A 23,839-nucleotide genomic window follows, 5' to 3' on the forward strand; every position below is an offset into this window, starting at 1 on the left:
ACTCACATCTTTCACATTTGGAGTCTTCATTCCTTTGGGAGAGCGCATTCACGGATCGCCATGAATGTCCCTCCTTTGCTTCCCTGATGTCTTTCATTGCTAGCGCACATGTCTGGTAAGCTTGGTGAGGTGTCCCGGTTTCCGGGTGTGAGTGCGGCTTCTTGATGCCGGAGTGGCAATGGACGGCTTCATAATTGGTGCGCATGCGCCAGCAATCCCATTGTTACTGGCCCTTTTGGAACATGTGACTCCTGCCACATGGTTTAAAAGGTCCGTGCAGATTACTAGCAAGTATCCCCCTTGATAAAGCGAGTACTAAGACATGTGAAACACGCGTTGGGTGGTTCCTTGCCAGTACCCCCCTGCAGGTGCATTTTTTTGAGCTGGTTGGTATGTACTATTTGTGTAATTGATTGACTTAATCTTTCGTCACTTTAAGGTGGTGTCACACACAGCGACAACGACGTCGCTGCTACGTCACCATTTTCTGTGACGTAGCAGCAACATCCCGTCGCTGTCGCTGTGTGTGACATCCAGCAACGAGCTGGCCCCTGTTGTGAGGTCGCCGCTCGTTGCTGAATGTCCAGCTTCATTTTTTGGTCGTCGCTCTCCCGCTGTGACGCACACATCGCTGTGTGTGACAGCGAGAGAGTGACGAAATGAAGCGAGCAAGGAGCAGGAGCCGGCATCTGGCAGCCTGCGGTAAGCTGTAACCAGGGTAAACATCGGGTAACCAAGGGAAGACCTTTCCCTGGTTACCCGATATTTACCTTCGTTACTAGCGTCCGCCGCTCTCGCTGCCAGTGCTGGCTCCCTGCTCTCTGCACATGTAGCTGCAGTACACATCGGGTAATTAACCTGATGTGTACTGTAGCTAGGAGGGCAGGAAGCCAGCGCTAAGCAGTGTGCGCGGCTCCCTGCTCTTTGCACATGTAGCTGCAGTACACATCGGGTAATTAACCCGATGTGTACTGTAGCTAGGACTGCAGGGAGCCATCGCTAAGCAGTGTGCACAGCTCCCTGCTCTCTGCACATGTAGCACAGCGACGCGTTGTTATGATCGCTGCTGCATCTGCTGTGTTTGACAGCTAAGCAGCAATCATAACAGCGACTTACAAGGTCGCTGTTGCGTCACAGAAAATGGTGACGTAACAGCGACGTCGCTGTCGCTATGTGTGAACCCAGCTTTACTGTCTCTGACATAGTGACTAAACAGCTCAACTCACTATTTACTATAGCCCTGCAGGGGGCTGACTGTTCATTTCCATATGGCTCCCATTCTGGCAATTCAATACAGGCACTTCAGCCTTTATGTTCACATGTAATCTTTGGGATTCTGCCATAACTTTGATATTCTTGTAATGTTTGTTCTGTATGTTTGCATAGCCGGTCCATTTCCTCTATGCTTTTATAATTGTGCTATATTTATGTCAAATTTTTAATATTGTTACCAATAAAAATTTTTTTACTTCTCTATTCAAGTCTATCTCCTTTCTCCTTTTCCTGTCATGTATGCTATGGTGGACATACGCATAGTAAATGGGTTATTTCCCTGAATATAGATAATACTGGACTGAAGGATTTTTTGTTTCCAGTGTAATGGAGACATTGTGGGGACAGAATATTCCAGAAGTAGAACGTTATCTTTTTCAGTCAGTGTCGCTGTATAATGTAATGTATAATGTATTGTCACTTTCTAGGACACCATTGTTAGGCCTCCGGCTGTCATGGCGATGTTTTGGGATGTGTCTATGGGGAACACCGGCCTCCTCTCCCTCCTTTCTTCGTTTGCTTCAGATAAGAAGAAAAATAATCCAAGTTGAGTCCTCAGAAGTTGATTCCTGTTAATGACTGAAAAGATGGTAATAATTAGCCGCTCTCCAGACTCCTCCGGTCTCTTTGTCACTTTATATTATATGTTTTTCCATCTTTTCCGTCAGACATTAAAGGCATCAACTACTGAGGACTCTGAATTTTGATTATTTTTCTATCTACTGGATAATGAGGTACAAAGATATATTTTTCATTGCCAGCAGGAGGGCACAAATACTGCCACTGATGGATTAATTGGGGACTTTTCTTTTCTAGAATTATTGAATCCCGTGTTCTCTATTCCCTTCTTTCTATCTGCCCCTTTTTATACCTGTTGATCTCCCCTCCTCTCTATTCCCTTCTTTCTATCTGCCCCTTTTTATACCTGTTGATCTCCCCTCCTCTCTATTCCCTTCTTTCTATCTGTACCTTTTTATACCTGTTGATCTCCCCTCTTCTCTATTCCCTTCTTTCTATCTGCCCCTTTTTATACCTGTTGATCTCCCCTCTTCTCTATTCTCTTCTTTCTATCTGTCCCTTTTTATACCTGTTGATCTCCCCTCTTCTCTATTCCCTTCTTTCTATCTGTCCCTTTTTATACCTGTTGATCTCCCCTCCTCTCTATTCCCTTCTTTCTATCTGTACCTTTTTATACCTGTTGATCTCCCCTCTTCTCTATTCCCTTCTTTCTATCTGCCCCTTTTTATACATGTTGATCTCCCCTCTTCTCTATTCTCTTCTTTCTATCTGTCCCTTTTTATACCTGTTGATCTCCCCTCTTCTCTATTCTCTTCTTTCTATCTGTACCTTTTTATACCTGTTGATCTCCCCTCTTCTCTATTCCCTTCTTTCTTTCTGTCCCTTTTTATACCTGTTGATCTCCCCTCCTCTCTATTCCCTTCTTTCTATCTGTACCTTTTTATACCTGTTGATCTCCCCTCTTCTCTATTCCCTTCTTTCTATCTGTCCCTTTTTACACCTGTTGATCTCCCCTCTTCTCTATTCCCTTCTTTCTATCTGTCCCTTTTTAAACCTGTTGATCGCCCCTCTTCTCTATTCTCTTCTTTCTATCTGTCCCTTTTTATACCTGTTGATCGCCCCTCTTCTCTATTCTCTTCTTTCTATCTGTCCCTTTTTATACCTGTTGATCTCCCCTCCTCTCTATTCCCTTCTTTCTATCTGCCCCTTTTTACACCTGTTGATCTCCCCTCTTCTCTATTCCCTTCTTTCTATCTGTCCCTTTTTACACCTGTTGATCTCCCCTCTTCTCTATTCCCTTCTTTCTATCTGTCCCTTTTTAAACCTGCTGATCTCACCTCTTCTCTATTCCCTTCTTTCTATCTATACTTTTTTATACCTGTTGATCTCCCCTCTTATCTCTCCCCTACTTGTAACTGAAGCTCTTGGTTATTGGTGGAATTCTTCCCTATTCCCCCTCTTTTTGTTCTCATACCGTCATTCTATTTTGATGATTTTTCTGTTTGAAAACTAATAAGAATCTAACAATGGAAACTGAGTATTTCCAGGGGAAAGTGGGTGGGATTGTATATATATATATATATATATATATATATATATATATATACACACGAGGCATTCAAGCGCTACAAGCGGCTCGCACTGGACCGAGCACTGAGTGTACACCAGCACAGTGAAGCTCGTGAGAGTGGTCAGCATACGTAAAGCACCCGAACGCTGTTTATTTCTGTAAGGTCCGAGTTCGGCCACAGAACTTCACTGTTTGGGTCCGCTCATCTCTAGTCATCTCTACTCCTGACATGACATCACTGATGGACACAGATAGAAAAGAGCCCCTGTGCAAAACCTGTAAATGGGCCTTTTCAGTCCAATAACTCATCAAAAAGCAAATGTACAATTCCACCGACTTTGGAGGTAGAAATGGACCCCCCCAAACCCCCCGGCCCTTGTGCGGTTGCACCAATATGTCGATCCCTTTCATCACAGATAAACTTCCCCTCATCCAGCACAGCAGAGTCCTGCATACACTGAGGAGCTGATCATGTGACCCCTGACTCCTCCCCTCCATGTGACATCATCACAGGTCCTGTAAGCACAGAGCAGCTATATATCTACAGTTGAGCCTACAATGTATGGGCTCCTTCCAGGTTAGTGGGCGTGATGATGTTTCCCTCCTGTACACTGTAATCATGAAAGGGGGACCCCTGCACCCCCCTTCTGGGGCTCTTACCCCCTTTCCTCGCTTCTATTATAAATAACTGCAGGACCACGTGGACTTAGAAAAATGTTTATTCCCTCTGCAAAACATCCGGCTGCATTTTGAACACGCCCCTATCATGTGACAACTTACCTCATACCTGGAAGGAGCCCGTACATTCTATCATTTACCATCTGGGTGTGCGGCTCTGTAGATGGAGATTCCCCATTACTGGGGCATTAATATTTTCAGTACTGGGATTGTTTTGGTGAGTTGTTGTTGTTTTTTTTCTCACTTTCTAAGAATCAGAAAGATTTTGTTCCTTTTCCTCTGAGGCCTCCAACACACATCCATGAAATACGTGTGTGTTTGGTCCGTTTCCGTATATACCGGAGACACGGGCAAACGTGCACTAATGTTATTTAATGTTCAAGGACACTTGTGCGTTTTTCATTAAGGTCCATGTGCGTGCTACGTTTGTGTCTCCGTTTTGCATGGAAGCATGTCCGTTTTCAGCACGCAACACGCAGCACGGACCCAATGAAAGTCAATGGGTCTGTGCGCACGCCTAAGTGACACGGACGCATCTCTGTATGCTCCGTGTATGTTTTGTGCTTTTTTCATGTGATGTTGTTTTTTTTTTTTTTCTGTGTCGTTCTCTCCCTCAGTCCGTCGGTCGGTCAGTCTCTCTCTATGTCTGTCGGTCGGTCTCTCTGTTTTATCTGTCCCTCTCGCTGTCTGTCGGTCAGTTCCCCCCCCTCTCTCATACTTACCGTTCCCCGATCTCCGGCGCGGCGCTGCACTGCTGTTCTAAAAGCTCCGGCGGCTTTTACTATTTTGAAAAAGCCGGCCGCTCATTAAACAATCTCGTATTCCCTGCTTTCCCCGCCCACCGGCAAATATGATTGGTTGCAGTGAGACACGCCCACACGCTGAGTGACAGCAGTCTAACTGCAACCAATCACAGCCGCCGATGGGCGTGTCACTATGGGGCAGAGAAATAAATAAATAATTAAACCGGCGAGCGGTCCCCCCCAATTTTAATACCAGCCAGATAAAGCCATACGGCTGCAGGCTGGTATTCTCAGGATGGGGAGCGCCACGTTATGGGGAGCCCCCCAGCCTAACAATATCAGCCAGCAGCCGCCCAGAATTGCCGCATCCATTTGCTGCGACAGTTCTGGGACTGTACCCGGCTCTTCCCGATTTTGCCCTGGTGCGTTGGCAATCGGGGTAATAAGGAGTTAATGGCAGCCCATAGCTGCCACTAAATCCTAGATTAATCATGTCAGGCGTCTCCCCGAGATACCTTTCATGAGTAATCTGTAAATTACAATAAATAAATACACACACCTGAAAAAATCCTTTATTTGCAATAAAAACCACTAACAAATACCCTCATTCACCACTTTATTCAGCCCGAAAAAGCCCTCCATGTCCGGCGTAATCCACGTAGTTCCAGCGTCGCTTCCAGCTCTGCTACATGGAGGTGACAGGAGCTGCAGAAGACACCGCCGCTCCTGACAGCTCCATGCAGCAACTGAAGACAGCCGCGCGATCAGCGATAACGTCAGTCAGGAAACTCGCGGACACCGCTGGATCATACAACTGTGACAGCAACTCACCTGTGACTTCATCGCTGTCACTTGGGCGACTTGCTGTCACATTTGTATGATCCAGCGGTGGCCGCGAGTAACCTCAGTGACATCATCGCTGATCGCGCGGCTGTCTTCAGTTGCTGCATGGAGCTGTCAGGAGCGGCGGTGTCTTCTGCAGCTCCTGTCACCTCCATGTAGCAGAGCTGGAAGCGACGCTGGAACTACGTGGATTACGCCGGACATGGAGGCCTTTTTGACAATGAATTCAGGTGAAGTTCACCCGAGTTCATTCTCATTGCGCAACTCTGTCTGCTGTCAGCCGACATGTAGTAACGACATTTTGCATCACACATGCAACATTTCTCACGGAAAACACAAACACATGTCAGTTAAATTTCACACACACACACACGGACATTTCACACGCACATATGGCTAGTATACGGGATACACACGCAGGCCACACATACCATAAAAACTGACCTAAAAAAACAGAAAACGGACCTGAAAAACGACCCGTATTACACGCACGTGGTTTTCAATGACGTGTGTTTAGGCCTGAGAGATACAGATAACCCAACTCTGAAGACCAGGAAGTGAGGAATGAATAATTGCTCTCATACTACCACTCCTTTCTTAGCCCCACACCTTATAATGTCCCCACAGTACCGCCATCTCCCAAAACACAGCATAATGTTCCTACAGTACCGCCATCCCCCCACACATAGTATAATATTCCCTCAGTACCGACATCCCCCCACACAATATAATGTTACCACAGTACTGCCATCCCCCCCCACACAGTATAATGTTCCCACAGTACTACTATCCCACCACACACAGTATAATGTTCCCACAGTACCTCCATCCCCCACACAGTATAATGTTCCCACAGTACCGCCATCCCCCCACACACAGTATAATGTTCCCACAGTACCGCCATACCCCCCACACAGTATAATGTTCCCACAGTACCGCCATTCCCCCTCACACACAGTATAATGTTCCCACAGTACTGCCATCCCCCCCACACAGTATAATGTTCCCACAGTACTGCCATCCCCCCCACACAGTATAATGTTCTCACAGTACCGCCATCCCCCTCACACAGTATAATGTTTCCACAGTACTGCCATCCCCCCCACACACGGTATAATGTTCCCACAGTACCACCATCCCCCCCACACAGTATAATGTTCCCACAGTACCGCCATCCCTCCCACACACAGTATAATGTTCCCACAGTACTGCCATTCCCCCAAACACAGTATAATGTTTCCATAGTACCACCATCCCCTCAGTGATTTCCAATGGGGTCCAAAACTGAACTTTATATAAAGGTCCGCTCAACTTTGAATTTTGATTATTTTTTTACTGGATAATGAAGTACAAAGATATATTTTCCTGTAAGATAAGATGGATGCGGCTGTATATGTCTGTATCTCTCTCTGCCTCAGAAACATAATGGCTGCTCTCTGTCAGTAACCTCAGATATATTGAAGATGGCTTCTCTCTGTCTTCATCAAGAATGGACAATGTCCTTTTTCTTTTTCCTAAATCTGTTAAAAAAAAGTTCGCTGAAAATCATTTTTTAACTTTTTTTTTGTTTTTATGATGAGTGAATTGCCTGTGTGAGCACTTAGCTCAGTTTAGTCTATTGCGGTAGTTGAGTGGACGAGCGAGAATTGGAGTCTCCTTTACTATCACATCTGAGTGACGAGTGCAGCGAGTATCCGGTGTTTATGATACTCGAGTTTATAGAATCCGAGAATATAGCAACTTCATGCTTTATCTCCTCATATGTTTCCCTTTATAATCTCCAGTAATTGTCTTATTACAATACAATATCGGATTTCGGATCCTCTTAGTGGAGATCTTCTATATATAAGACATTTTTCTTGATTTGACCTTTCAAGGATGGATATGGACAGGGACAAGATGGCGGAGAGGATATTACACCTCACCCTAGAGATCCTCTTCCGGCTTACTGGAGAGGTGAGAGATTCTGATGACGTCACATTACACCATTCTTATCTATGGGAATAACAGATGGACAGAACTGGAGAGGTGAGGACTCTGGAAATGTCTGTAGTGAGATTTATTACTGTGTCTCTCCATAACCAGGATTACACAGTAGTGAAGAAGACCTCTAGTGACCGCTGTCAGACCCCTATGTTTGAGGTATGGGGAAGACCCCTGAGCCCAATCACAGGGCCTCCACCTCTCACCCTGATACATGAGGACATCAATGAGCAGAAGATCCTAGAACTGACCTACAAGATGATTGAGCTGCTGACTGGAGAGGTGACACTGCTGGGAAATTATACAGTAACGTTATGAAGGGATCAGGGGTATGACGGTATCATTGTTTGTGTCAGGTTCCTATAACGTGTCAGGATGTCACCATCTATTTCTCCATGGAGGAGTGGGAGTATTTAGAAGGACACCAAGATCAGTACAAGGACGCCATGATGGAGGTTCCCCAGCCCCTCACATCACCAGGTAATAGACAAGACTAAATATACAGGCCTATAATTATCTCTATGTAAAGCATGAATTCAGTCCCTGTATGTGTTTCCTCCAGTTCTATCCAGTAAGAGGACAACACCAGAGAGATGTCCCCATCCTCTTCTTCCACAGGAATGTAAACAAGAAGATCCCAATGTTCCTCAGGATCATCAGGTAGATCGAGAGACGGTGTCATGAAATTATTTATTATTATTATTTATTATTATAGCGCCATCAATTCCATGGCGCTTTACATGTGAAAGGGGTATACATTATAGGGACAAGTACAATAATCATAAACAATACTAGACACAGACAGGTACAGGAGGATAGAGGTCCCTGCCCGCGAAGGCTCACAGTCTACAAGGGATAGGTGAGGATTCAGTAGTTGAGGGTAGAGCTGAGTGTGCGGCGCTGTATCAGAGTGAGGGTTACGGCAGGTTGTAGGCTTGTCGGAAGAGGTGGGTTTTCAGGTTCCTTTTGAAGCTTGTCAAGGTAGGCAGGAGTCTGTTGTGTTGAGGCAGATCATTCCAGAGTATGGGGGAGTCACGGGAGAAATCTTGGATGCGATGATGGGAAGAGGAGATGAGAGGGGAGTAGAGAAGGAGACCTTATGAGGATTGAAGGTTACGTGCAGGTAAGTACCGAGAGACTAGGTCAGAGATGTAGGGAGGAGACAGGTTGTGGATGGCTTTGTAGGTCATGGATAGGGTTTTGAACTGGAGTCGTTGGGCAGTGGGAAGCCAGTGAAGGGATTGGCAGAGAGGAGAGGTCGGCGAGTAGCGGGGGGACAGGTGGATTAGCCGGGCAGCATAGTTTAGAATAGATTGTAGGGGTGCGAGACTGTTAGAAGGGAGGCCACAGAGCAGGAGGTTGCAATAATCCAGGCGGGAGATAATAAGGGCATGTACTAGGGCTTTTGCAGCTTCTTGGGAAAGGAATGTACGGATCCGGGAAATATTTTTGAGTTGGAGCCGGCAGGAGGTGAAGAGGGCTTGGATGTGTGGCTTGAAAGAGAAATCAGAGTCTAGGATTACTCCCAGGCAGCGAGCACGTGGCACTGGGGAAAGTGAGCAGCCATTGACATTGATGGATATGTCAGGTGGTGGAGTTGAGTTGTGAAGAGGAAAGACAATGAATTCTGTTTTGTCCATGTTCAATTTTAAGAATCGAGCAGAGAAAAAGGATTAAATAGCAGACAGACATTGTGGGATTCTGGTTAGTAGGGAGGTGATGTCAGGTCCAGAGAGGTAGATCTGCGTATCATCAGCGTAGAGGTGATACTGAAAGCCGTGGAACTCTATGAGCTGTCCCAGGCCGAAGGTGTAAATGGAGAACAACAGGGGTCAAGAACTGAACCTTGGGGGACACCGACAGATAGGGGTCGAGATGAGGAAGTGGTGTGAGAGTGGGAGACGCTGAAAGTTCGATCGGTTAAGTATGAGGAGATCCAAGCAGAAATCTCCCTATGATGTGTAGACTGCTGTGAAGGTCTTGTGCTCAGTTTTGTTTTATCCACTAGTATTATTTGTTTTATACCTGTAATGAGAACGGTGGAGATGGCAGGATTAGAGCTGATCCGTTCCGATGGGCATCCTCCTCATGGCGTCTGTTCCTCCTCCCTGCTCATAAAAGTCCTATGCTGTGCCCACACTAGGGAAGAGAAAAATGCGCCTGTGCGGCCGACAAAGCTACTGCGCAGGCATAAGACTTCAGCTATGTGGATGATGTAGGGTTTGTCATCCACATCAATCAGAGAGGAGAAACAGATGCCATGAGGAGGACGCCCATCGAACCGGATCAGCCTCATTTAAATACAGCGCAGGACCAAATCAGATGATATTTTAAGAGTGTACAGGGGAGTCAGGGATCAATGTAATCATTTGTGAAATGCCTAAGAAAAGGAGAAAATTGTTGTGGCATTTGTTGAGAGTCTAAAAAAAACTGGAGACAGGTTCCCTTTAAGAGTTCTTAAAGTATCCTCTTCATGCAGGGGTGGGGAACCTTTTTACTGCCAGGAGTCATTTGCAAATTGCTACAAACCTTCAGGGGCCACACAAAATTATCAATGTGAAAACTAACCTATATTTGATCAAGAAATGAATTAACTCACCCCTATTGTGGTGGCCAGAGCAGCTTCACTTTGGTGCGGCGGTTAATATTCGGTGGCATTGATCACGTAATGTTGCTTTTCACAACTGCTTTTCCAGGTTTGACTTTGTCTGGAGCGCATTCAACTTTTCGTGAGAATAAGATTGGTAAATCATATATATCACATAACAGATGCTGGGACTGCTGTATATACATCACAAGGAGACATTGGAACTGCTGTATATATCACAAGAGACATTGGGGGCACATGCAGCACATGAAAGGCTGGGGACATGTATATGATCTAGCCCCTCCTGTGATGCATATGATCTAGCCCCTCATGTAATGTATATGATCCAGCCCTTCCTGTGATGTATATGATCCAGCCCCTCCTGTGATGTGTATGATCCAGCCCCTCCTGTGATGTGTATGATCCAGCCCCTCCTGTGATGTGTATGATCCAGCCCCTCCTGTGATGTATATGATCAAGCCCCTCCTGTGAGGTGTATGCCCCCAGGTTCTCCACTGTGATGTGTGTGCCCTCAGGTTCTCCAATGTGATGTGTATTCCCTCAGCGTCTCCAATGTCATGTATTTGCCCCATCCCCTCATCTTCAACCTGATGTGTATGCCCCAGCCCCTCCAGTGATATATATGCCCCTAGTCCCTCCTGTGATATATATACCCCCAGCCTCTCCTGTGATTTTATATACCGCAGTCCCTTCTGGAATTTTATATGCCCCAGGAGTCATTCCATATCAAGTGAACCAATGATTTTTACTTCTAGATTTTTAATTCTTTTGAGATTTTGTTATGTGGTAAGAGTGTGTCAGCAAATGCAAAATGTGAAGAAAAAAAAATTCTAGATTTTATTTTTTAATTAATTTTCGAAGTTCGGAAAAAAGTGCGAGTTTCGGTGTTGCCTGCCTTTACATTTCTCCTTATAACTCAGGCTAGAAGAAAGATAGAGAAACAAAATAAACGCCATTCTACTCAGACCTATACAGGCGTTCACCGATATGTAACAAGAGTATCTTTGTTAATATTTTACCCATCTGAACGCAAATGCAAAATTTTAAATCGAATTTCCGGAAAAAAAGTTTAATTTAAAAATTTCAAAAAATGCACATGTGCCTGCTATGTTCCTGGCCATATCTGTACCAAAATCCCAGTTGGGATCGCGATGGGATCATATTTAAAAATATGGAAGTAAGACCGAGCTTCAGAGCTTTCATGTGGACGCCATGCCTGGACACGTTCACTTTTCAACAAACCGTTCTCTACACAGGCATCAAGGGAGTTGGTGTGCTACAATTTTGGTGAGTGTGTTTAATGTGTGAGTAAGTTTATATTAATAGTTTAATGCTTTTCTTATTAAGGGCTAATACACACACACACACACACACACACACACACACACACACACACACACCACTATTCTGAGTGATCATTGTTTAGAAAAACACCCCCCATTCATTTCAATGGGGTTAAAGACGCAGTGTTTTTTGAAACACAGTGAGTAAATCACTGCTTGCACAACTGTTAGATCACTGCAATAAACGCAGCATTTATCACTATTTATATGAAAAAAGCTGCCATTGTTTTCACTAGTGATTAAAAAAACTAATGCAGATATAGTGAAAATTGGGTCGAAAAATGCTGCCAAAACCGCAGCGTTTATCCGTAGACAGAAAAAGCTGTGTGCGCTAGCCCTAATATTCACTTTATAGTGACACAGTTCTATCTCAAGTGTACTGTAAATCTTTATTTTTATGACCCATCTTCCTTAAGGGTGCTTTACACGCTGCGACATCGCAAACCACATATCGTCGGGTCACGGTGTTTGTGACGCACATCCGGCGTCGTTAGCGAAATCGCAGCGTGTGACAGCTAGGAGCGACGATCAACGATCGCAAAAACGGCAAAAATCGTTGATCATTGACACGTCGCTCCTTTTCATAATATCATTGCTGCTGTAGGTACGATGTTGTTCGTCGTTCCTGCGGCACTACACATCGCTGTGTGTGACACCGCAGGAACAACGAACATCTCCTTACCTGCGTCCACCGGCAATAAGGAAGGAGGTGGGTGGGATCTTCCGCCCGCTCATCTCCGCCCCTCCGCTTCTATTGGACGGCTGCCGTGTGATGTCGCTGTGACGCCGCATGAACCGCCCCCTTAGAAGGGAGGCGGTTCGCCAGCAACAGCGACGTCGCAGGGAAGGTAAGTCCGTGTGACGGGGACTAACGATGTTGTGTGCCACGGGCAGCGATTTGCCCGTGTCGCACAACCAACGGGGGCGGGTACGCTCGCTAGCAATTTCGCTAGCGAGATTGAAGCGTGTAATGTGCCCTTAACATAATATTACCTGTATTTTTCTCACACAGCAATGGCTGCTACTTCTCAAGAAACAGCATTTTATAATATAAGCTGTTGTAATCCTTTTGAAAAAACTGGACACACAAGAAAAAAAATCTTAGGCCTGACAAGATTGGATGTTTTATATAAATCCATCAATCCATGCAGGAATGAAAATTTGTGACAGTTGTAGAAAGCAACTTGCAAAAGAGAAAAATATTTTGCAGGCAGAAAATTTTGAAGAACCTGTTACTTCCATTGACAGGGCTGTGGAGTCGGTAAGCCAAACCTTCGACTCAGACTCAGACTCCTCAATTTCCCTTGCACCGACTCCGACTCCACGACTCCGACTCTTACATATATTGCTTATAGTTAGGTGAAAAATTTATTGTAGTATATGAACATGTGTATGTGAACATCAGACATTTCATAATTTTTATGATACAATAATCAAGATATTTGGATAGAACATAAAATATATTTATTGGAATACAACTTTAGAACACAAAAAACTAATAAATTGTAAATATGTAATACAATATGTAATATACAGTAGATTACATATATATCTTGTGTGTGTGTGTGTGTATATATATATATATATATATATACAGTATATATTACATATAGTTTTGTATTACATATTTACAATTTATTCATTTTTGGTGTTCTAAAGTTGTATTCCAATACATATATTTTATGTTCTATCTAAATATCTTGATTATTGTATCATAAAAATGATTAAATGTCTGATATTCACATTGTACTACAATACATTTTTCACTTAAATGTAAGCATTATTCTAAATATTATTATTTGGTATGTTTTTGTTGAAAATTGTTGCCTGCCACTGACATAGTTTATTACATAGTGTTCATATATATATATATATTTATATTTATTACATAGTGTTTATATATATATATATATATATATATATATATATAACACTATGTAATAAGCTATGTAGGTGGCAAAAAAAAACGTTTTCAACAAAAACATACTAAATAACATTTGTGCAGTCCATGAATTTGTTGTAAGCAATATTCAAATTGTCTCTCCAGGAAAGGAAGACAAACTCTAGCGTAACGCCACCTATTGGAAGCAGCGATCCTAAAAGTCAAAGGTGGATTTTTTTTTTAACCTTTTTATTAGATTTTAATAACCAAAACAAATAATCAATAATCATATAATACACACATTATGATTATGTTAAACTACAAAATTACAGATAATGTATCTCCTCGGGTTCGTAGTCTTGCAGAACTTTTTCCACTAAGGCCTGGAGAAACTGGCTGGTGTAATGAGCTTTAGTATCTTTTACTGACAGTGTCTTGGTAACAATTTCTTTCTTGTTACAAACATATCGAACACTGATGGCAAAATAATTCAGTGAAATGCAGTGACTCTGGGCATCCCAGCAAAGGCAATGGGTTTCAAGATATGACATTCAGACACATCGTTTTGTGAGGATCATCACAGAGAATGAGCATGTCAGTTTGTGTGGCCTTTTTCTAATCTGCTTTTGCTATTGAAAGCATTATTTATGAGCTCAAAAACCTTTCAGGTGATGTGGTTTTTTAACCTTCGTCAGGCTGCATAATTTTACATTGTTAACAGCGACCCCTTATCTCGGAAGGGGGTGGAGATATTTTATTGAAATTTGGCCAATATATTCTGGACCAAAACTGCAGAGATGTCACGAAATTTCAGCCCTCTACGGCTTTTGGAACAAAAAAATGTATTGCAATTTTAAAACGGAATAGTTACAATTGTACCTATTCAGCCGGACAAAGGTTAAAAAGCTGAACTGCTTTTGCAGCTGACAAACGTATCCTCAAAAAACGCAGCAAAAACGCTGTGTGAATGTAGCCTTAGATCAGGAATAGAACAGCCATTTATAGAACATTTCAAAACTTTCCCAAATTCCTATGAAAAAATATTCAGCACATTCTGCATTGCACTAGTGTCCCCAAATTATTATATATTTTAGGAGTCGGAGTCGGTGCATTTTTTACCGACATCAACTCAGACTCCACCAAAATGAGCTCCGACTCCGACTCTGACTCCACAGCCCCGACTTCCAACACTGAGGATTTTATAAATCCTGATTTAACAAGAGTATTTGAATAAATCACTTTCTAATATCGAAGAATTGCCCATTGCAAAAAAAATCAAACCACAGACAAAAAACAGTATCCAGGATACTGCCAACAAAAATTAGAAAAAGTTACAAAAAAAAAAAAGGATCCTTAATCTGGCAGGTGAAACAGTAGAAGGTGAAGGAAAAAGTGACACTGATTCAGACATCATTCTGCAGATTAAAGCTAAATTTAAATCCACCCACAGCAGAAGTGAACAGTTCGTGATACTGACTACACTACCAAAGAGTTGAATCCCTGCACAAATATAACCAAGAACACAAATAACACATGCAATTTTTCACAATTTTAAAAAATAAGTTTTTTTCACAATTGCGCATCGACATTTTTTATTTAATTTCTCCAAAACAAAATATAAAGAAACATAGTTTTGTGACATATCAAATGAAAGCCGGTACCTTTCTGAGAAAAAATTATGCTTCTCTCACCTCTTTATCTTCTAGCCCGAGATATGATAAATAATGTAAAGCCATACCAGGCCAAAATTCGCGCTTTCTAAACTTTAAAAGTTGGTAAAAAATTAACTGATGAAGAAAAAAATTCAAAACTTTTAATTTGTAATTAAAGTTGTACTTCATAAAAATAAAAAAAAATAAAAATCTAAAGACGTCAGGCAAAAAAAAATTCATATTTGGATCACTTGTCATGGAATGACCCCCAGGCCATCCGGTGATGTGTATACCCCCAGTGCCTTCTGTGATGTGCATGGCCCAACCCCTCATGTTATGTGGATGCCCCAACCCCTCCTGTGATATACACATCACTGGCAACGCTGGGGGCATACACATCACAGGAGATGTTGGGGGCATATGTGCCGCCCCACTCGCAGCAGCCGAGCTGCTCGGATCCGGACCTTCTGTGGGTGGCTCGAGGGTCTCCGGACCCGGGGGTCTCGCGGTCGCTTTAATCAAAGGGGGGGCGGGGTTTGTGGTGGCTGCAGGACGTATATGTACGGGCTGAGCCTGTTAAGTTCGTGACGCCACCCACGGGATGTGGTGAGATGGGACACCACCGCTGCAGTGATGGGGCACCCGAGGGAGGTGTTATGCAGCAAGTTGTTAACCCCTCCGTGGGCAGGGATGGTTGCCTCGGGACCCGTTGGGGATTGGTGCTGGGAGATGGGCGACCGCAGGGTGCTGATGTACTCACTATTAGGAAACACACGAGTCTCTGGTAAACCAAGGTGATGTTCGGTGCCTGCAGCCGGCTGCGCTCTGGTCCCCCACCCGGTTGGTGATCTCTGTCTTTCTCCTGCACCTGTGTAGAATGATGGACTGCCTGTGTTTACAACTCCAGGAGTACGCTCCCCGGCTGGATATGGCCTAAGGAGCCCTTTGCCCGCAGATGCTGGCCCGTGGAATCTCTGAGCCATGGCGGTGGCCTTTTTATCCCCCTCGTTGGGCTGTTGTCTTCAGTCGGGACTTTGGGTGGGACAGGACCTATAGTCCTGGCCGCAATCAGTTAATTAACTAGTGCCAGTCGCTTCTAGACCTAGCTTCAGGGTCTGAGTACCTCCCTTTGTGCTCCGGTTTCCGGGTCAGTTCCCCGGGTCGGTACCGGCGGGCTACAACCCTGTCCCGGTCCACTTCAGTTCCACCGAGCCGTCTTCCCGACTCCTGCAGATGAGACTGCCGTATGCCTCCTAGCCAAAGGCACCAGGGCTCCAACCCTGCCTCCTAGCCAAAGGCACCAGGGCTCCAACCCTGGCACCTGTCAGTTTTCCTCAGACCCTGTCACAGGCCTGACCTCCACTCTCCTTGAACTCTAAACTCGACTTTTTTGCTTCCCCGCCCCGGGCTGTCTAGACTCCTTGGTGGGCGTCTTCCAACCGCCTGGTTCCACCCCCTGGTGTGTCCATCAAGCTCTGGGGGGGTGACTAGGGTTTAAATGTTTGGCTGTGTTACCTGTGAGGGAAGGGTGTAATCGGGGCCCTATCTGTGACTACCTGGCCCGGCCAGGGCGTCACACATACACATCACAGGAGATGCTGGGGGCATACACATCACAGGAGATGCTGAGGGCATACACATCACAGGAGATGCTGGGGGCATACACATCACAGGAGATGATGGGGGCATACACATCACAGGAGATGCTGGGGCAAAGATATCACTGGGAGACATATATGGCTGAGGGGCACAGACAGCACTTGGGGGGACACGGACAGCACTGTTGAGGCATGAACATCATTGGGGAGCAGGCATCACTGGGTGGGCACGGACAGCACTGGGGAAGCACAGACATCACTGGGGGGCACGGACTGCACTGGAGGAGCACAGACATCACTGGGGGTATGGACAGCACGAGGGCTCGGATATGATGAGGGTAGCATGGACTTCATGGGTGGGGCACAGACAGCACTAGCGGGACACTAAGGAAAACGGATAACACTTGAGGAGCACAGTCATGACTAGGGGAGGACGGACATTACTAGGTGCGAACTGGGGGGCACGGACAGCACTTTTGGAGCACAGACAGCACTGGGGGTGGTACACAGAACTGGAGGGTAGCACACAGCACTGGAGAGGGATCACAGCACTATAGGGGCTCACATCACTATGAGTGGCACACACAGCGCTTGGGGAGGGGACACACAACACTGTGGGTTTCACACAGCACAGGATCACACAGCACCATAAGGCGGTCATACAGTGCTGGAAGCCTTGAAGTTGCTGCTCGTCTTCTGTGGGACGGGAGCGCAAAGCGCTAACCCCGCCCACATAGTCCTGAGCATACAGGCACAGGCCAGTGTGAGGACCCAATGGTACGCTCACGCAGCGTTCAGTAGTGAACGCTTTTGCCGGAGTCACATATCGCATCACTTGGCACGGCCGCACAGTCAGCGGACAAGAGCATCTCAGCTGCTTAGAAATACATGCATCTGTACGGCTGTGCCGGGTGATGCGATGTGAGACTCACGCAAGTCACTAGCAAGTGTGACTCCAGAATGTGCATCCTCACAGCACACATAGGGATTTAAGGCGCCAGCAAGACGCGATGGCTGGGCCAAGCACTGTGGCCACAGGAATCTGCCCGAGGGCCACAGAAAACTTCCTCATGGGACGCATACGGCCCGCAGGCCAGAGGTTCCCCACCCCTGTCTTAGTGCATTAGTTTTTGTGACCTGGAGAGGTAAATACTGTTGCCCTTTTTTGCTGTCTTAATTCCTGCTCTGACCAGCTTTTGAGGTAGACTATTCCACAGATATTTTGGTAACGAAGGCTTGTCTGCTCAGTAGATTGAACCTTTCTTAGTCCAAACAGAGGGAAGTGCCCATTTGTTATATTGAGGGGGTTTTACATGAAACTGCTTTTTACCATACTTTTTCATAGGCCATTTATGTACTTTAGGCAGTTAATCACTTTTTTCCTTAGACATCTCTTCTTAAGTATAAGTACATTTAATTATTTTAGTCTTTCCTCGTAACTAAGATCGTCCATGTCCCTTATCAGTTTTGTGGCTCTTCTTTGTATAATCAGTTACATCGAAGGGAGGAGGGAGAGAGAGAAAATCCAGCACCGACATAATAAAAGGATTCTTTATTCAAATTTCATAAAAAAGTTAAATCCAACCAAGTGCAAGTTATATTTACACTATATGCGTTTCGGAGAAGATAGACTCCTTATTCATAAGCATGTTGCTTATGAATAAGGAGTCTATCTTCTCTGCACTGTACCAGAAGTTGGAGAGACCTGCCTTGGAGTGGTGAGCTTTTTTGTGCTCTTCTTTGTACCTTTTTCTAGCTCCAGGGTATCCTGTCTATGAACTGGTGCCCAGAGCTGAACTGCATAGTCCAGATGAGGCTGCACTTATGCTGTGTAAAGTGGTAGTATTATATCCCTTAGCCTCAAGTTTATTCTTCTTTTAATACAAGACAGTATCCTTCGGGTTTAGAAGCCACGGATTGACATTGCATGCTGTTATTTAATCTGTGATCTACAAGTACATTCAGACCCTTCTCTACAAGTGCCTCTCCTAGTTTTACTTCTCTTAGAACATATGGTACCCCTGTATTATCAGTTCCCTTGTGTATAATTTTATATTTCTCCACATTTAATCTGATCTGCCATATATGTGTGTGTGTGTGTATAAATGTATATATGGTGTGTGTATACATGTCTATGAACATGTACTGTTTATACATATTTGTGTGTAAGTGCTCTGTATATACATGTATGTGTTCTTTTCAATGTTTTGTTTATTAATTTTTAAACACATATAACATAACATTTTCATTGGAACATATGCATATCTCATCAGGATGTATTTCAGAGAAGAACAATAACAGCATACAATGCTTCAAACATTGGCCATCATTAGTTTGGAGCTGAAATAATCTCGAGAATGGCCTTAGCATATAATTAGATCAGTTATCAACTAAATAAGCAAGTCAATAAAACTACATAGAAAACAAAGGGAAGAGGAGGAAGAAGTAGGGAAGGGTGGAGTACGGGAATAAAGGCCCCGTCACACTAAGCAACATCGCTAGCAACATCGCTAGCAACATCGCTGCTAACGAACAACTTTTGTGACGTTGCTAGCGATGTTGCTGTGTGTGACATCCAGCAACAACCTGGCCCCTGCTGTGAGGTCGTTGGTTGTTGCTGAATGTCCTGGGACATTTTTTAGTTGTTGCTGTCCCGATGTGAAGCACAGATCGCTGTGTGTGACAGCGAGACAGCAGCAACTAAATGTGCAGGCAGCAGGAGCCGGCTTCTGCGGAGGCTGGTAACCAATGTAAACATCGGGTAACCAAGAAGCCCTGTCCTTGGTTACCCGATATTTACCTTTGTTACCAGCCTCAGCCGCTCTCACTGTCAGTGCCGGCTCCTGCTCCTTGCACATGTAACTGCAGGACACATCGGGTTAATTAACCCGATGTGTGCTGTAGCTAGGAGAGCAAGGAGCCAGCGCTAAGCAGTGTGCGCTGCTCCCTGCTCTGTGCACATGTAGCTGCAGCACACATCGGGTAATTAACCCGATGTGTGCTGTAACTAGGAGAGCAGGGAGCCAGCGCTAAGCAGTGTGCGCTGCTCCCTGCTCTGTGCACATGTAGCTGCAGGACACATCGGGTAATTAACCCGATGTGTGCTGTAACTAGGAGAGCAGGGAGCCAGCGCTCAGTGTGCGCTGCTCCCTGCTCTCTGCACGTGTGGCTGGTCACTGGTTGCTGGTGAGCTCACCAGCAACTCGTGTAGCCACGCTCCAGCGATCCCTGCCAGGTCAGGTTGCTGGTGGGATCGCTGGAGCGTCGCAGTGTGACATCTCACCAGCAACCTCCTAGCAACTTACCAGCGATCCCTATCGTTGGGATCGCTGGTAAGTTGCTTAGTGTGACTGGACCTTAAGAGATGGGTAGACTCTGAGAGCATTCAAGTGAGAAAGAGGATGCTTGGGCAAGACAGGTACCGCTTGTCTTCTATGAACCTCACCCTTGTGCTTCCTCTTCTGCTGCAATTATTGAGAGAAATTCTGCGGATTTCCTATAAGCCATCCACAGGTTCCAAACCTTGTGGAAGGAGTCTAGGCTAAGTTGAGAGAGGGAGGCCAGTTCCTCCGTGCGAAATAACAGGTCTAGTTTGCTAAGTACCTGCTTTTTGGACGGGGTGTTGGGTGTAAGCCAGAACGTGGGGACTTAAAGCTTTCCCGCTGCCACCACAAAAGCCGCCATTTTTGACAGAGAATTATTAGCCGGCCAGATCGGAAAGTTGAGTAGGACCATTTCTGGGATGAGCTGGACTTTACCACCCACAAGAGACGAAATCAGCAGTGAGATGTCCCGCCAAAAGGAGCTAATTATTGGGCACCCCCACCATATGTGCATGTACGTACCCTCCTCTGCACCACATCTCCAGCACAATGAGGAAGAGGATGGATACCATTGGTGCGACTGCCCTGGCGTAGTGTACCACCTGGTTACCACTTTATATGAGTTTTCCTGAATTCTGATGCAGCGTGAAGGGCTGTGTGATCGCCTGTAAATAATGTTGACCTGTGGGTCCGAAAAGGTGATGCCCATGTCCTTCTCCCAGTTTCCCACAAAGGCCCTCTTCTTGGGTATATTATCGGAGATCAAAAGACTGTAAATTTGTGAAAGGACCTTCGTGGGAGACCTCAGTTGAGAACATAGTGCCTCAAATTTCGTGAGTGGCCTTGGTGGGCTCCTTTCTAGTTGCAGGCTGTGGACCAAGTTTTTTATTCTATTATAATGTAGAAAAGTTAAGTTTGCGAGTCCAGGGAAATTACCCAATTCGTGGTATGTTAGTAGAGCACCATCTTTCATGAACTCATGTACCGGGATAGCGAGGTTAAGGGACCGATTATCAGTGTTTCCATCTATGTGTGGTTGGCGGAGGCACAAAATATCTGAGATATGAGTTAAGGGAGACCCACATGGAGCCAGTACCCTTGCTAGGTTTCTCCACTCCAGGAACGTGGCCCTCGTCAGGATATTATGTATTTTCCTTTTCCGATCGAGTCCAGGAGTTAGAAGTAGGAGGGAGCGAAAGGGGATTGGGGCCAAACAGTCCTCTACACTAACCCATGCCTTCTCCTTGGGTCTCCGGATCCAGTCCAGTGCTCTGGTAGCTAGTACCGCTTGATAATATAAACGGATGTTTGGTGCCCCCATTCCTCCTCTATGTTTGGGTAAAGACAGAGTGTGGAAGTTTATGCGGGATCTATTGTTGTTCCAAATAAACTTTCTAATAAGTGAGTTGGCCTGTGCTAGGAATGAATCTGGGACCTGAATTGGTAGCATTTGGAATAAGTAAACGAATTTTGGAAGGATTATACTCTTTATCAAGTTCTTTCGCCCTATCCACGACAAAAATGGGGCCCTCCAGGAATTAATACACTCTGAGATCTTTGGTAGTAAGGGTTTGAAGTTGAGCTCAAAGAGATCTTTGGAATTCCGGCCAATCTTAATACCTCGGTATGTAATAAACTTTGGAGGCCAACGAAAAGGGAAGTTAGCTTTAAGGCTGGTAATTAGATGTGTAGGAATATTTAAACCAATGGCTTCCGACTTAGATGGATTTATTTTAAAATTAGATAAGGAGCTATATTCTTCCAGAATTGTCATGAGCGCTGGGATGCTTTTGCTGGGTTGTGATAAGATGACAAGGAGGTCATCCGCAAAAGCCGCGGTTTTATGCGGTGCGCCGCCTACTTTTATTCCCTGAATATCCCCGCAGTTTTTAATAGCTTGTATCAGGGGCTCCATCACTAAGACAAAAAGAGTAGGGGACAGCAGGCACCCCTGCCTAGTCCCGTTCTGGATATCAAATGGGTCCTTTAAGGAATTGTTGAGTTTAATCCTTGCTGATGGGAAGGTGTACATTTACATTATGGCCTGAATAAGGGGCTGGGGGAACAGTAGGTGTGTGAGGGTCCCCCTAAGGAAGGTCCAATCCACTCTGTCAAACGCTTTCTCAGCGTCTGTGCCCAGTAGGACCAAGGGGGTTTTGTTCAGATTAGCGTGCTGTAGGAGATGTAGAACACTTATAGCGTTATCTTTGCCTTCCCTTCCCTTTACGAATCCTGTCTGGTCCGTGGAGATAAGATGGGGGAGGGACTCGGCCATTCTACCAGCAATCATTCTAGCAAAGATTTTTAAATCAACGTTCAGGAGAGAAATTGGCCTGTAATTGCTGCAAAGTTCCGGGTCCTTACCCTCTTTATGTATTAGCGAAATGTGAGCTTCTAAAGCCTGTTAAGGGAAGGGATGCCCAGCCATGACAGCGTTACACGTGTTAAGTAGATGAGATGTTAATATTCTAGAGAATGATTTGTAGTAAGTTATTGGGAGACCATCAGGCCCTGGCGCTTTCCCCTGAGGGGTTCTGGACAGGGTGGACTGGAGTTCCGTAAAGGTAAAGAGCCTAGAAAGAGCTGTTTGTTGGTTTAGGGTCAACTTGGGTAGCTGTAGTTTGGAAAGAAAATCATGGATGAGGGGGATTCTCTTTTCTTTTTCCTCGGATGTCTCGTTCGGGTGGATTTGATAAAGATCTGTATAGAATCTTAGAAATTCTGCAGAAATCCCAGAAGGGTCAGTGGTACGGCCACCCCCTGCTGTTTTAAGCGATGGAACAAAGGTGTGTGCTTGGCGCTTTTTGATTAGGGACATCATTAGTTTTGATGCCCTGTCCCCGTGTACATATAGCTTATTTTTCCAGTTCATATATAACTTGGCTGATTGCTTGTTAAGCAAATCTTTTTCAAGCTTTGCCTTTTAGCGGCTAACTGTTCCGCTACCGAACCGATCTGGGATTTCTTGTGTGATAGTTCCCGGGCCACTATCTCTTCATATAATTTGTGAAGTGTATTTTACCGTATTCTATTTAGATATGACTCGATGGAGATCATCTCCCCCCTAATTACCGCCTTGTGAGCTTCCCAAAGGGTGGGCGAAGAAATCTCCGGGGTCTCATTTATTCTAAAGTAATTTTCCAGAGCGGCCTGTATGCGTTTCTTGTTATCAGGGGAAGATAGAATAGACTCATTGAGTCTCCAGGTTCTAATGTCCGAGTGTGATTGTTGGAGTGTAAGGTGAATTGTGACGATCGAGTGATCCGATAGGACTGCTGGAAGGATATCAGACTTAAGCACCGCAGGCAAAACAGACTTAGATGTAAATATATAGTCGATTCTATGATAAGAATGGTGCGGATGTGAATAATAAGTGTAATCCTGGTCAGAGGGATGGAGATATCGCCATGAGTCTAATAGAGATAACATTTGCAGAGAGTTTTTAACCCGAGCTAGATCTCCTAAAGATATGTGATACCTCCTTGCCGTGGAGTCCGACGAGGGGTCCATTGACAGATTCAAGTCTCCACACAAGAAGAGCAGTCCCTCTGAAAAGAGACCAAACTTCTTGATAGTAGACAAAATCCACTTAATTTGTTTCCTATTTGGGGCATAAATGCTTCCAATCATAATCAAGGATCTGCCAGTTAGACCTTTAACAAAGATGTATCTGCAATCTGGGTCTGCTCTGTACTCGATTACCGAGAAAGGGATGTTTTTTGAGATGGCGATAGAAACTCCTCTGGAGCCTTTTTGCGGGGAATCTGCGTGAAACCACTGGTTATAATGATTCCTATCAAAGTTGGGTACTTTATCAGATAAAAA

The 23,839-nt window shown here is 44.9% G+C and overlaps 1 protein-coding gene across 1 annotated transcript in view; it reads left to right on the forward strand.

Moving 5' to 3' along the window:
* The first annotated feature begins 7,714 nt into the window (after positions 1-7,714).
* Positions 7,715-23,839, forward strand: part of LOC142312185 (uncharacterized) — an 85,431-nt gene continuing 69,306 nt past the window's right edge. The window contains exons 1-3 of the mRNA XM_075351087.1: positions 7,715-7,890; positions 7,965-8,088; positions 8,171-8,268. Of these exons, the coding sequence (XP_075207202.1) occupies positions 7,759-7,890; positions 7,965-8,088; positions 8,171-8,268 (354 nt within the window). The 5' untranslated portion in view covers positions 7,715-7,758. The remainder of the gene's footprint in view (positions 7,891-7,964; positions 8,089-8,170; positions 8,269-23,839) is intronic.

This window comes from Anomaloglossus baeobatrachus, chromosome 5 (assembly GCF_048569485.1).
Source record: "Anomaloglossus baeobatrachus isolate aAnoBae1 chromosome 5, aAnoBae1.hap1, whole genome shotgun sequence".
Taxonomy (NCBI): Eukaryota; Metazoa; Chordata; class Amphibia; order Anura; family Aromobatidae; genus Anomaloglossus; species Anomaloglossus baeobatrachus.